Consider the following 14,747-nt stretch of genomic DNA (forward strand, 5'->3'; position numbering starts at 1 on the left):
ATACTTAACATCATATTTACTCTGCCCCTAAGTGGCAGAAAACAAAACCTCCTGATCCTACAGCATTTCTTCAGTTCTTAGGAAAACAAACAAAACAAACAGTGACTGGATATAAACCCAGAGCGAATGCCATCATATTACTTTCGACTGTGTTTATTTTTCTTCTTTAATTATAAATGCATATTCATTTACACCTTTCTATCTTGTTGTGTTCAGGGCAATGCAAGTTAACATATACTGAGGTTCTCTCATTCAAGAGGGGAATATTTATGATTATGATTATAATTGCCTCTATTCAGGGGTGGGATTCAAATTTTTTAAGAACCGGTTCTGTGGGCGTGGCTTAGGTGGTGGGCATGGCTTAGTGGTCATATGACTGGCTGGGTGTGGCCAACTCAATATCACTCACATCGAGGCACGCATCTCCTCGCCTGGCCTCTCATGACTGTGGGGATGCTGCAACAGTTGTAAGTGTGAAAAATGGTCATAAATCACTTTTTTCAGTGCCATTGTAACTTTGAATGGTCACTCCACACAAGCAAAGTACCAGCAAAGGAGGGAAAAAAACTCCAGAGACCGTCCTGAGACAGGAAGTCTAGTCTTGCCAAGAATGTAATAAGGGTTAATGGAGAGGCAGTTTCTGTAAGCAACACCAGAATGTTTCCTTCCTGCCTTCCTTACAGGATTAGGCCAGTAATTTCTTCTAACAACCGGTTCTCCGAACTGATTAGAATGTTAACAACCGGTTCTAGCAAATAGACGCGAACCTGTAGAATCCCACCCCTGCCTCTATTGCATCACATTTAATTTTTCAAACATAAAGTACTATTAAACTATAAGATGTAACATCCTCTGATTATAACCATTACAAGTCCAGAAACCATGGAATGCATCCGTTATCCCAGCCAGCATAAAACATACCTGATTCCAAACATACAGTGAACATAATTAAATAATGCTCTTCTTAACATGGTGGTGTCCACGTCTTCATGGCTGGCCATGGTATTGTAGGTGAGGTTGTAGACCATCCGAAATTTCTCATCCAGGAGATGCCCAATATCAGAATAGAGTCTGTTCACAAGGGAGAATCCGTGGTTTTCCCAAGTGTAGTCCTTTAAAATAATAATAATTCCATCAATTTGTTTATCGTTCAGCAGTTCTTTTTCTACACCTAAACAGTTCTGGTAGAGGCAGTCCTTGACTTGCAACAGTTCACTTAGTTACAATGGCACTGAAAAAAAAATGACATGACCATTTTTCACACTTATGACCTTTGTAGCAGCCCCGTGATCACGTGATCAAAATTCAGATGCTTGGCAAATGGTTCTTACTTATGACCATTGCTGCATCCTAAGGTCATGTCATCCCCTTTTGCGACTTTTTGACAAGCGAAATCAATGGGGTCACCAGATTCACTTAACAACCGTGATACTAACTTATCAATTGCAGGGATTCACTTAACAGCTGTGGCCAAAAAGGCTGTAAAATTGGGGGAAACTCACTTAACAGATGTCTCATTTAGCAACCGAAATGTTGGGCTCAATTGTCGTCAAGTCAAGGACTAGCAGTATATGTTGGTTGCTCCCTGAAAATTGTTCTAATTTGTTTGGAGAAAGAGCTTAAGTGTCGTCAACAGTAAGTGAATTCATTGCTGGGGGGGAAGACAGCTTCTCTGGCAAGCACCCTGCTGGCCGAAGATGGGGCACGGGGAGGCCGTACGAGCACCCCCGTGCCCCTGCAGCACTCTGCCAGCCAAAACAGGGCACGGGAGGGCCATGTGAGGCCTCCCTGCACCAGTGGTATGATTTAATTTTTTTTACTACCGGTTCTGTGCACATGGCTTGGTGGGGGTGGCAGGGGAAGGATACTGTAAAATCTCCGGTCAGTTCTCTGAACTACTCTAAATTTTCACTACCGGTTCTCCACAACAGGTCAGAACCTGCTGAATACCACCTTTGCCCTGCATCCCATTTTGGCTGCCAGAGGCACTATGGGCCGGTCCTTTGCTATTTCCAGGCCGGACTCATGGGCCAGATTTAAGCACCCCACGAGCCGGATCCGGCCTGCGGGCCTTCAGTTTGCCACCCCTGCCTTACATCGATTTATTCTAGAATCTTTTGAGATATTTTTGCTCCAACAATAATGCCTCTTTAAGAATCCATTAATCATGGACAAAGAACACAGTGCACGCCAAAAAGTCACAATCCCAGGCATCTCCAGGTAAGGCTGGGAAGGATTGTTAAGTCTTAGAAAGCAGCAACCAGGTCATGCTTTCAATTCTGGCCTGGATAGAACAGCTTTCCTGTGATCAGAGATGTAACAGAAAAAGAGTCATTTTGAACAAAAGCCAAGGATGCTCACTCCAAAAAACTTAGGGCTGACAAGAGGCTGCCATCTTTGCTTCTTATTTTGGGTCTCCATCAGTAAGTTACACCTGTCACGTAAGAGTTACCTGGGCTCGAAATGTTGGAAGATGATCTTCCCCGCGTCTTGCAAAATCTTTGTAACCAAACCCAGGGTCTTCAACATAGCAGGAAACATCACAAATTAATTCTTCATCAAATGCTATTAAAGAAAAGGACAGGAGATAGTAAAATATATCTTTTTGTTCTTATCAGATTCATCTCAAAATGACTGTATGTTACCAAATGAGGCATAAGCCCAGGCTGGTTCCCCATTGGCTTCCCCTGACCTAATCTTATTTCCTAATTTAGAAAGGGAACTGTTAGTGTCTGAGCTACATCTAACGCTACGAAGTTCAGTTGCAGGCAAAAACATAGTTGGTCTCTTCTCAGTTAGAGATGTTGTTTTGACACATGCTACAAAGTAAGACAATTTCAAACGAGACCTCAATAAATTAAAGAAATGGAAGTTTGAAATGGAACCATACGTTCACGCTTAGCAAAAAAAGACAACCAGGCAATAGTGAGGGATTAATTTCATACATATATATCTATATCTATATCTATATCTATATCTATATCTAATCTATATCTATCTATCTATCTATCTATCTATCTATCTATCTATCTATCTATCTATCTATCTATCTATATCTATCTTAAGTTTTTGGTACTTACATGTATGGTATTCAGCTTTGTTCGGGTATTTTCCCACGTCATTGTAGTTGTGCTTTTAAAGTTGCAACGTTTCGGCAGAATCTCATCTGCCATCATCAGGCTTCTGCTCCAAGACCAATAAACACAGACCAAGACTCCCAACCAATCAGGATGAAGAAAAAACCATTCTGGCAGAGCAGTAGGCTAGCCCCAAATTTAAAACTGAAACAACTGTAAAAGTCTGACTCACAGACGAACACAATACAGAAGCCTGATGATGGCAGATGAGATTCTGCCGAAACGTTGCTACAACTTTAAAAGCACAACTATGACAACGTGGGAAAATACTCAAACCAAATAAAACTTAAAAGCCCAACTACTATGCTATCAAATGATGCTATCATATCTATCTAAACAAATATATATCTATCTATCTATCTATCTATATTTGTAAACTAAATCTTTCACCAAAGTATTAAACTGCAATTATTCTTAAAAATGCATCTGAATGGATGATGTACAATTCAGTTCAGAACACCGGTCAGCTGAACTTCTACAAATCATTTCCAATTCATTCCAATCTGCACTGGAGGAGGGTCTAGGCTTTAGAACAGAGGTCTCCAGAGTTGGCAACTTTAAGACTTGTGGACTTTAACTCCCAGAATTCTCCAGCCAGAGAATTCTGGGAGTTGAAGTCCACAAGTCTTAAAGTTGCCAAGTTTGGGGACCCCTGCTTTAGAATCTCTATATAAATATTTCTTCATATAAAGATTTCTGCTATTAGAATGCAGCACTGCAGATCTTTTAGTTGATAACAAAGAAAAATCCATGTCAAGGATTAGGACCCTGTCCAGAGAGACACCCCTGGTTTTGATATAGGATGCCAGTCCAATGAATACTATAGCTTGATGCAAGTGCGACTGTCAGTCTATGGAGATTCTCAGTCATCCAGGCCATGGTTGTCCCAAAGGTGCTTTTTTTTCCCCCAAGAGGCAACTAGACTTTCTGGTTTATCGTTGAAGATGTTTTGCTTCTCCTCCAAGAAGCTTCTTCAACTCTGACTGGATGGTGGGGACTGGATGGTAGGAAATTTCCCCACCATCCAGCCAGAGCTGAAGAAGCTTCTTGGATGAGAAGCGAAACGTCTTCAAAGAAAAACCAGAAAGTCCAGTTGCCTCTTGAACAAAAAAGCACCTTTGGGATTGTGCTTCAGTCATAGCCCCATTGGATTTGCCCACTGGGGAAAATAAAGATTGAACCACATTGTCCACGGCTCCAGAGAAGAAGAAAAACAAGACCAAAAGCAAGTTCGATTCTACCTTAGTCCTATTTGGGTAAAGTGGACGAAAAGAGATCTCTGGATAAAAGCCAAATTCTTCCATTTTCTGAGCAATATGGAAAAAAAACTCCAGCATTACAAGTCGTCCTTGACTTAGAACTACAGTTTGGGCCAGAGTTTCCGTTGCTAAGTAACACAGTCATTAAGTGAACCATGCCCAATTTTTTTTTTTTTTTTGTCTGTAAGTGAGTCATGGGATTGTTAAGCACATCTGGCTTGGCCCTTTGACTTTGCTTGTTGGAAAGCCAGGGCGGAAGGTCACAAATAGTGATCACATGACCTCTGGACAATGCAACGATTGTAAATACAATACAATAGCATCCTTATTTTGATCACGTGATTACGAGGATGTTGCGAAGGTCTTAAGTGTAAGGATGAGTTGTAAGTCACTTTTTCAGCGCTGTTGTAACAGTCATTAAACAAAGCGTTGTAAGCAGAGGATTACCAGTACCAACAATTAAAAGCAGGGCATCTCTCTTACCAAGAAACCCTCCATCCATTTTCTCCTCTCTGCCAGCTGAATGTTCAAAAGGATTTGAGTTTGCTAAATACCTTTTTGAAGCTTGGCTGCTGCAAAGGTGTCTGCAAATTATCTTGATTCCCCAATCTGGGCTGACACCCAGGCATCCTAATGAAATTGGGTGGGGAACCTGCTCTGTGTCTATTAGTGGCCCCATTAAAAAGAAACCCTTCAGTTCACCCAACTATCACAAGGACACCTTTATGTTTTCATTCTGGCTCATTAGCCAATTAAAACATAACTATGTGGGAAGAAACCTACTTGGCAAGCATCCAAATAGTTTCTTAATGCAGTTTAAGAAATCAGAAGTTGTCAAGCCTTGAATTACTCTTTGTTTTGGGACTGATTCCTGCCATCTCTTTTGAAACAAGATTTCTGGATGTCTGTGACAGCATTTAAAAAAAGAAAAAAACACCCCAGAACAAGCTATTAAAGGCAGAAACTAAAGCAGTAAAAGAGTCTCTTATCTGCTTTAGCTCTGCAGCCTACGTCCTTCACCTTTTCCATTCTGAGTGGCATAAAAAATGTTTACTGCATGTGATAATTTACTTCAAAAACATTATTTTAAATATATACATATACAGTGCACGGGTACAAAATTCAGCATTTTTAATCTCCTTTACTAGCTGCTCAGTTCAATTTTTCTACTGTGTTAGCCACTATAAAGGTAGTCCTTGACTTATGACTACAATTAAGCTAAAAATTTCTGTTGCTAAATGAGACATTGGTTAAGCGAGTTTTGCCCCATTGAATGATCTTTCTTGACACAGTTGTAAAGTGAATGACTGCAGTTGTTAAGTTAGTAACACGGTTGTTAAGTGAATCTGGCTTCCCCATTGGTTTTGCTGCTGTCATAAATATGAACCAGATGCTAGGCCTCTGAATTTTAATCACACGACCATGAGGATGCTGCAATGATTGTAAGTGTGAAAAATGGTCATTAATCACTTTTTTCAGTGCTGTTATAAACGGTCACTAAATGAATTGTTGTAAGTCAAGGACTAACTGTAATAATTTCTGCATCATAAAGCTCCCTCATAAGAGCTTCTGTGATCCAAGGAAGAATGCAGTAAGTTTTATTCTACAATAATTGAAAGCCCAGATTTTTCTCCTTCTTCCCACTAGCTCAGCTTTCTCCATCTGACACATCTTCTACATATGTAGATTTTATTTCTCAGAATTCTCAACACTGAACATGCTAGCTAAGAGATTATGGGAGTTGATATTTAAACACTGGGTGGATGTCCAGGCTCCAGAACTGGCAGAGAGGAGGAAGGGAAGTGACTTCACATTCAAATAAAATGCCAGGCCAAACTCCCCATTCAGAAAATGCCTGGGGGTTGTGAGCAATTAAAATACTAAATTAAAATCCATCTTCTGATCCATTTGCTCACCTTTGGCAAGTCCTCCTGTTTTTAAGCCCGTATACCATGAATTTAACCACCAGAAGCATTTCCCAGGTGGCCACGGTTCAGGAAGTTAACGTTCAAGCACCCAAGTCTTAAATTCAAAAGATCCTTACAAGTGATCCGTTCGGATCTTTTGCGATGGAAACAGAGAGAACCCAACCTGGAACTAAAGAGAAATTTCCTGAGAGTAAGAAGAATTCATCAGTGGAACTGCTTCCCTTCAGGAGTTGTGGGTGCTCCATCACTGGAGGTTTTTAAGAAGAGGCTGGACAGCCTGTCAACTAAAAAGATACTCCTTTGGCCTTTTTAGCTGTCAGAAAAAGGGAGTGGGGGAAAACAAGGCATTCTTGAAATGCCTAGATTTCAGCCCAAAGGCAGCCCAAAGTTGTCAGAGCATAAGAAGGTTATTGGGGAGCATGATGGATGACTCTTGGAGACGGATGTGTCCCATTGGAGAAGTCACATCCAGGGGGTGGGGGAAAAACCAGGGTCAAGGGGGAAACGTATGATGTAATTTAGCATCGGCTGCACCCGGCCACACGCCAACATGACAACTTCTAATAAACCAATTTACTTTTCTCTGAGATGCGGCTAGAAACTTTTGATTTGAATGAGGGTGGATTTGTTGGAGCCCTGACACAGCCATCTGTCTGAAACGATATAGGGTCTCCTGCCTGAGCAGGAGGTTGGATTAGAAGACCTCCAAGGTCCCTTCCAACTCTATTATTAAGGGCTGAAAGTTTAGCTGAAAGACGTGCACCTCTTCACTGAGGGGAAAAAAATCCCGTCTTTGCTGTAAATGTATTTATTGACCACATTTTGGAAGTGGTCATCTCCCTCTCAGAGCGACTGGGCAGTGTATAATAAAATATTAAAAAATTAAAAAGTATATAAAAGTTAAGTTTTTTTTTTTTTAAAGTCAAGGTTGATTAAAACACTTACAAAATTATTAAAAGGCAAATGAAGAGCCTTCAAGCTGCTAACCAGCCCCATGGCTGCATGCTCCTCACCCAAGGCCACACAGCCATGTTTCACTCCTTTTTTGGAAGGCCAGGACAGTAGGACAGCCTGCCTCCAGGTATAACAACCGGTTTGGTGATTGCACGCTTTGCACATGCTCTGCGTTCAGAAAAGCTCAAATTCCTACCTTGTAATGCAATTCCTGTGAATCAAACAGCTGAGGCGCGGCAAAACTTTCTGCCGCGCCAATCAGCTGTGTTCTAAAAACAGGAAATAAAGGACAGGAAAGAGCAGGGGCAGGCGGGTGGGCCCACATGCAAGTCACAGCGAACTGGTTCAGAGCCAGCCAATCGTCGGAACAAGGAGTTCACCTGATCCGGTCTGAACCGGTAGAATCCCATCCCTGCCTGTCTCATCTCCAGGGGAACAATAATCCACAGGGCAGGGGCGATGGCAAAAGAAAGCTTTCTTCTTGGACCCCGTCAGTCAGAATGCTTAACCTCAGCAACATACCTTCCCTGCCTGACTGGGTGGGACAGGCTAATGCAATGGAACGAAGATGGTTTCCTAGACACCTGGCCCCATGACATGTAGTGTCAGGATTCCGGCAGTTACCCGTTCATGAGTCTTGAGACAAATTTCCAAAACTTCAAAAGGATTTATTGGGAGTTAACATGTCCGGCATTGCCTGGGTGTAGCTGACTCTGAGACACATCATTCATTGTCACCTTTGACCCTGGTTTTCCCCCACCCCCTGGGTGTATCATAATTCATATTCTCCAATGAGACACATTCATAGTCATCAGTCATGTTCTCCAGTTAGAATTTTGCACGGCAGAAACTTCAGCCACCTAGTTACTATCTTGGAAAAACTATTTATGGAATGCACTTTTGCTTTCCAAGCTGCCACACTGCTCTTTCAAACCCCTTTCCCCTCTCTTCTTCTGTTGGCAACTCTAAAAAGACCTTAGAAATATTTTATGAGTTGACATATAGGGCTTTAATGTTCATAACCAACACCCTGAATTGGACCTGGAAGCAAACTGGCACCCAATGCAGTTCGCAGAGCAAAAGTGCTACAGGGCTGGCTGGGGAATTCCAGGGGTTGAAATTCACACATCTCGAAGTTACTGAGGTTGGGAAATACACTGCTCTAAAGTCTCCAAGATTTCACTGAGCTACCTGGGGCGCAGCTTTTTTTTCTTTTCTTTTCTTTTTTTTTTGGAATATGTCATTTCATATTCCCAGTGATGAATTAGGTATTTGAACATTCCAAGACTCTTTATACACCTTTTAATTTCATTTTCATTTTCTTTGTGCAAAGTTTGCATGTCAGAGAGAGACAGAAGATGAGCTAAAGCCTTCTAGACATTTTTTTTATGATTAAAGATTTATTGCCAGTGTAGGGGAACATGCAAAGAGTGTCCCCATTTAGAATACTCCGAAATGGTCTGAAGAAAGCAGATTTCCCTGCATGTATAAACGGGCTCAGAACAACCTCCAGCAAGTGAAAACCACACCTGTAGTTTAGCTTGATTTTATTTAATTCAGGGGGCCGATCTGAATTCTGAAAAGAGCTCCGCTGGAGCACACGGAGGGCAATACCTTCAGTAACAACTAGTAGGCTCTCTGATTTTTCTTTCTCAAAGCGTGTATCCATTTCTTCTGGGGAAGTCTCGTCCTCTTCTTGTAGCCTCTTCATTCTGTCCATCAAGGCCTCCAGCTCACATAATGAATCGGAGAGCTAAAACAGACCACAAGTCGGAAGAATGATACCAGTTATTGATTCTCTTTTGAGATGAAACTAATTTTTGCTTACTATTCTACTACTACTACTACTACTACATTCGTGTCGGGAGCAGTGGTGGTATTCAAATTTTTTTTACTATTGGTTCTGTGGGCGTGGCTTGGTGGGCATGGTGTGGCTTGGTGGGTGTGGTGTGTATTGGTGGGCGTGGCTTGGTGGGCATGGCAGGGGAAGGATACTGTAAAATCCCCATTTCCACCCCACTTCAGGGGAAGGATATTGTAAAATACCCATTCCCTCCCTACCCCACTAACCTGCTTTCCAGTTCTGTTCTCCTATGCAGGACAACAAAAGAAGACCCAGCTGATCAGCTAGGATCGGGAGACAGCGAATAGATGGGAGCGGGGCCAACCAGGGGTGGTATATTTACCAGTTCTCTGAACTACTCACAATTATAAGGGAAGAACACTTAAATTTGACTTGTTACTACAGAATGGGGCAGAATATTTGAACACTGGATGTTTTGGAGGATATTTTTGAACAATGGACCCACAAGTCAATTTTAAGAGTGTCTGCTTTAAGAATGTAGATAAGTAAAGGTAAAGGTTCCCCTCGCACATACGTGCTAGTTGTTTCTGGCTCTAGGGGACAGTGCTCATCTCCGTTATACAGGCATGATATTCCCCTCTGAAAAAAAAATCGGGGCCGGCCAAAAGAGATCCCCCACCGCGCGCCAAGAAATCGCTGCCCAGCTCCCTTTTCCTGCCGCTCAGCGGCCTCCGCTCGCACCGCCCGCCCTCCGCTCGCACCGCCCGCCCGGGCTCCGCTCACACCGCCCGCCCGCCCGCCCGGGCTCCGCTCAGGTATCCAGCTGGGGCTGTCAGGAGTTGCTACTGCCAGCGCAGCCACATGCCCAGTCCCACGTTGCCTCGGGAAGGGAAAGGCAAAACCAGGAGCCGCTGCTGCCGTTGCAAGCGCCGCCGCGGCTCTTCCTTTTTGCCTTTCCCTTCCTGAGGCAACGCGGGACTGGAGCCACGCAGAGCCGCGCCGGCGGTAGCAACTCCTGACTCGGGCCTCCGAGGGGAGGGGAAGGAGGAGAAGAAGGGGGGAAAGGAGGGGGCGATTCCCCAAAAAATCGGAATTCCGATTTTAATCGGAAGAATATCATGTCTGGTTATAAAGCCAAAGAGCCAGTGCTGTCCGAAGACGTCTCCATGGTCATGTGGCTGGCATGACTAAATGCCGAGGGCACACGGAACACTTTTACCTTCCCACCAAAGTGGCCCCTATTTTTCTACTTGCATTTTTTATGTGCTTTCGAACTGCTAGGTTGGCAGAAGCTGGGACAAGCAACGGGAGCTCACTCTGTTACACGGTGCTAGGGATTCGAACTGCCAAACTGCTGGTTTTTCTGATTGACAAGCTCAGCAGCCACTGAGCCACCGCATCCCTTTAAGAGTGTAGACAACCGTGTTTAAAATATGTTATGGAAGAAGAACAAGTTTTACTGGATAAGACTGACACCAGTAAAGTGGATTGAAAGTGGATTTAAAAATGATAAGCTACAAGAATGATATGAAAAAAGATGCTAGACTGGATTTACAAATGAAACCAGCTAATGTCTTAATAATTATAGGGGATGCATAAATGGTAAACCAAAAAAGCAACTTGGATAACTCTCTTATATTGGATTTACAAAAGAGACTTTTTAAAGTTCTGAAGGATTTTGTAAGAAGAGCCAAAGAAAAAATGAAAAGAAAACAAGTTCTAAGATTAGAGTTTGAAAGAACTAAAGATCAAGATTGCTATAAATAAAAGGAATGAATTCAAAATGTTTTTTAATCAAGCTTGAAATAGATATGTTGATATTTCTGATGACCTGTTAATAAACTTTTGCTGTTAAGGATTGAATGAGGAGTTTAAGAATTTGTTTATAGATAAGAGATAAACTACAAGGAAAAAAAGATTATTGTATTTTAAGACATGGTGATAAGTTACTAAAATTCTTTATACTTGTCATGAAAGGGAATTCATTTCTTTATATATTTGTTTTTTCCTTTACAATGTTCTATTTTTTTATTTTCTATTTTTCTACTTTTCCTTTTTGCACTATTTATTTTGTAGTTTATTTATGTACTTATCTGTATTAATAACATTTTAAAAAGTTTATGAAAACTTTTATTTTTCTTTCTAGTTTGGGATCAATTATATTTTCTGTATCAGAAGGAAATCACTATTGCCAAGAAATTTAAAAGGAAAATTGTTGGGAAATGTTGTCCCCTCCCTTCCTATGGGTCATTTCTTCAGAATCTTTACCAACTGCCTGCATCTGAATCCCAGCAATGTTTTCTCCTGTGAGAATTAACAGTGCCCTACCACTAACACCTCTGTTGACTTTTCAGCCCCTGCTGTCCACCCAACACTTGATCTTAAGTTCTGCTGGGATTTGCATTTTGCTTCCCACATTCCGAGCATTGATAGACTCCAGAGGAAACCGCAAGCTGAAATGGTCTCCCCTTCCAAGCCAGCTTTTATAACATCAACAAAAGTCAGAGGAGGGACAAGAAAAGAACAACCTTAAAACACTAACCCCAAAGCTGTTACTTTTGAGGGATGCATTTTCAATGTTGTTGTCATTGGCGAGATCACAGACACAGAAGTGGTTAACTGATATGAGTCGGTAGCCGTTGGAGGTCCCAAAATCTCTCTCTGGATTGATGCCACTGCCAAAAACAAAACTTGCCAGGGAGTGATAATGTGCCAAAAGGACCACAGCATGCACCAGTTCAGGAAGAGACCAATTATTTTCCCCTGTCTTCACAAGTTTCTGAAACAAAACAAGAGGGGAAAAAACACTACATATATGAATTTATGTTTTTTATATATAGGCACAAGAAGCAGGCAGGATGTGTTTTCCTCGGCTGAGTTTTAATTTCTGAGTTGGAAGCAGAAAAACCAGAGTATGCCAGAAACCCTTCTAGTCTAATCTCCTTGAATCATTGCAGCACAATTTAGAGATACTGCATGTTTCCCACCCTTTCCGCTGCAAAAATATAAATCAAAATGGAAAAGCAAGACTCTTTAGTGTTTAACCAGGATTGTAATTAAATGGTTTGATATCTCAGACAGATTCATTTTTTCAATGGAAAAGCTCAAGGACCCTTAGCTCCCAAATTTTGAACAAAAATGATGGTTACAAATCTCAAACAGTGCATATTGGCTATGCCTCCCATGGAATATTTATAGATAAAGGTTCCTCAGCTACATTTCATCTACAAAGCAAGAGCCCTTCCAAAGATGGTAGGATTTGTTTTTTTTTTATACAAAAGGGAAGCATCATAAATAAAAAGCTTTAAAATCATATTAATATAACTCATTTAGAGAGATTACTTTTAAAAGTAAATAATTATGTATTCTGACCTTGCCAAATTACTGGAATCTTGTCTCTGGGGTGCTATTGAAAAGGCAAGGGTGGCTTTAGCCTTGTGCAAGCCCACTTTAAGGTATTTTACAGTTTAATACTATTACTATTCATCTTCTCATCCTTCCTTTCACCCATCTCCTCCCATTTATGACTGCATGAATGTAACTTTGTTGCTTGTATCCTAATGATTTTTTTTGACTGCTTACTAGTATAATTTGATTTGATTTGATCGCTTATTATGTTTCCTAGTATGATTTGATTGCTTATTTGTACCTTTTGACTACTATTAAGTGTTATACCTATGATTCTTGACGAATGTTTTTTTTTTCTGAACACTGAGAGCATTTGCACCAAAACAAATTCCTTGTGTGTTCAATCACACTTGGCCAATAAAGAAATTCTATTCTATATTAAATTTCAAGTAGAATGGCAGGAAGGCAAGCTGTACCTGCTTTTATAACGAACTGTAAAATGAAACTGTAAAACTGTCTTTTCTGAAAAAAAGACAAGAGCATAAACACTTTTCTCTTTTGACTGTTGTCTCATTCCCTCTAGAAGGGGTGAGTATTCACTTCCCAGGCATTACAACATGACTTAAGATTTGCAAGGAGTTTCGGTAGGTGCAGTTTTGGGTGAGAGATTTGCCTGCAAACCTCTTCCTCCTTTGAAAAGAAACAAACACACTTCCCAATGGCCTGACAGATCTTTTAATAACAAAGCCCCCAAACCCTTTAACCAAACAGGAAAAACCGCTTTAGGAGCTGCATTTAAAAATGTTCCTTCTGACTGCTCTTTTATTCCTTGACTTGGTGACGTCTCATTCACAGAAAGTTGAGCTCAAAGCAGTGGTGGGATTCACATTTTTTTACTACTGGTTCTATGGGTGTGGCTTGGTGGGCATGGCAGGGGAAGGGTACTGTAAAATCCCCATTCCCTACCCACTCCAGGGGGAAGGTTACTGCAAAATCCCATTCCCTCCCCATCCTATTAGCCTGCTTTCCAGCTCCGTTCTCCTTTCCAGAACAACAAAAGAAGACCCAGCCGATCAGCTGGGACTCGGGAAGCAGAGAATATCTGTCTATATAATACAATATATAATATAATAATATAATATAATATAATAAATATAATATAATATAATATAATAATATAATATAATATAATATAATATAATATAATATAATATAATATAATATAATATAATATAATATAATATAATATAATATAATATAATATAATATAATATAATATAATATAATATAATATAATATAATATAATATAATATAATATAATATAATATAATATAATATAATATAATATAATATAATATAATGTATAATATAGAATATAATGTCTGGAATACTCTACCCGACTCTGTAGTTTCTTCCCCAAACCCCAAAAACTTTAACCTTAGACTGTCTACTATTGACCTCACCCCTTTCCTAAGAGGCCTGTACGGCGAAAGTTTTAGCACAGGCAACGTGTCTTGGACTATCTGGACTTTGCCATATTATACACTATCTTATATCTTGTATTCTTTCAAAAAATAAATAATAGTAATAATAAATGCAATACCTGAATCGAGTGGCACCAAATTAGCAAACTGAAAGTTTGCACAGGCTTGAAATGTTGGACAACGCTTTCTGCCAATTTTTCAAAAAAAAAAAAAGTAATAATAAATGTACCTGAATGTGCTCTTTGGAAACCAGCCAAGGTCGGTGTGCAAGCAACTTGTTGATTTCGTTCAGATTTTTCAGCCTTTGAGGAATGTATTCTAAGCCGTTCAGCCATTCTTGTATCCCTCCAGTCTTCAGGAACTCTTCCACGTGTATATTTATTAGATAGGAACATTGGTGCCTGGCAGCAGCCTGAAGAGGAAACCCAAAGAGGCATATTGGAAAACAGGTAGGCAGAAGATGTAAGGGGGGGGGGAGAAAAAGCTTTTACCACAAGGAAGAGGGAACCCTGCATTCAAGTGTTTCCACAAGAAAAGCTCACAAGAAATTTCACTGCAATTGCTTTAAACAGAAAAGAGGACGTGTGAAACATATGCAGGTAGACCTCGACTTACAACAGTTTGTTTAGTGACTGTTTGAAGTTACAACAGCACTGGAAAAAAAAACTTGATTTATGATCATTTTTCACGCTCACGACCACTGCAGCATCCCCTTGGCCACGTGATCAAAATTCAGAGGCTTGGCAACTGGTTCATATTTATAATGGGTTGCATTGCCCTGGGGGGTCCTTCTGCGACCTTCTGACAAGCAAAGTCAATGGGGAAGCTAGAT

The 14,747-nt window shown here is 40.7% G+C and overlaps 1 protein-coding gene across 1 annotated transcript in view; it reads right to left on the bottom strand.

The window, feature by feature from the left end:
* Positions 1-14,747, bottom strand: part of SESN3 (sestrin 3) — a 73,362-nt gene that overhangs the window by 6,827 nt on the left and 51,788 nt on the right. The window contains exons 4-8 of the mRNA XM_026675596.2: positions 14,145-14,327; positions 11,625-11,861; positions 8,893-9,031; positions 2,453-2,565; positions 922-1,112 (exon numbers count right to left, since the gene is read on the bottom strand). Coding sequence (XP_026531381.1) covers positions 922-1,112; positions 2,453-2,565; positions 8,893-9,031; positions 11,625-11,861; positions 14,145-14,327 — 863 coding nt within the window. The remainder of the gene's footprint in view (positions 1-921; positions 1,113-2,452; positions 2,566-8,892; positions 9,032-11,624; positions 11,862-14,144; positions 14,328-14,747) is intronic.

The sequence above is a fragment of the Notechis scutatus genome, chromosome 5, assembly GCF_049901735.1.
Source record: "Notechis scutatus isolate UNSWTSFEM ecotype Mainland chromosome 5, rNotScu1.2, whole genome shotgun sequence".
In the NCBI taxonomy this organism is placed as follows: domain Eukaryota; kingdom Metazoa; phylum Chordata; class Lepidosauria; order Squamata; family Elapidae; genus Notechis; species Notechis scutatus.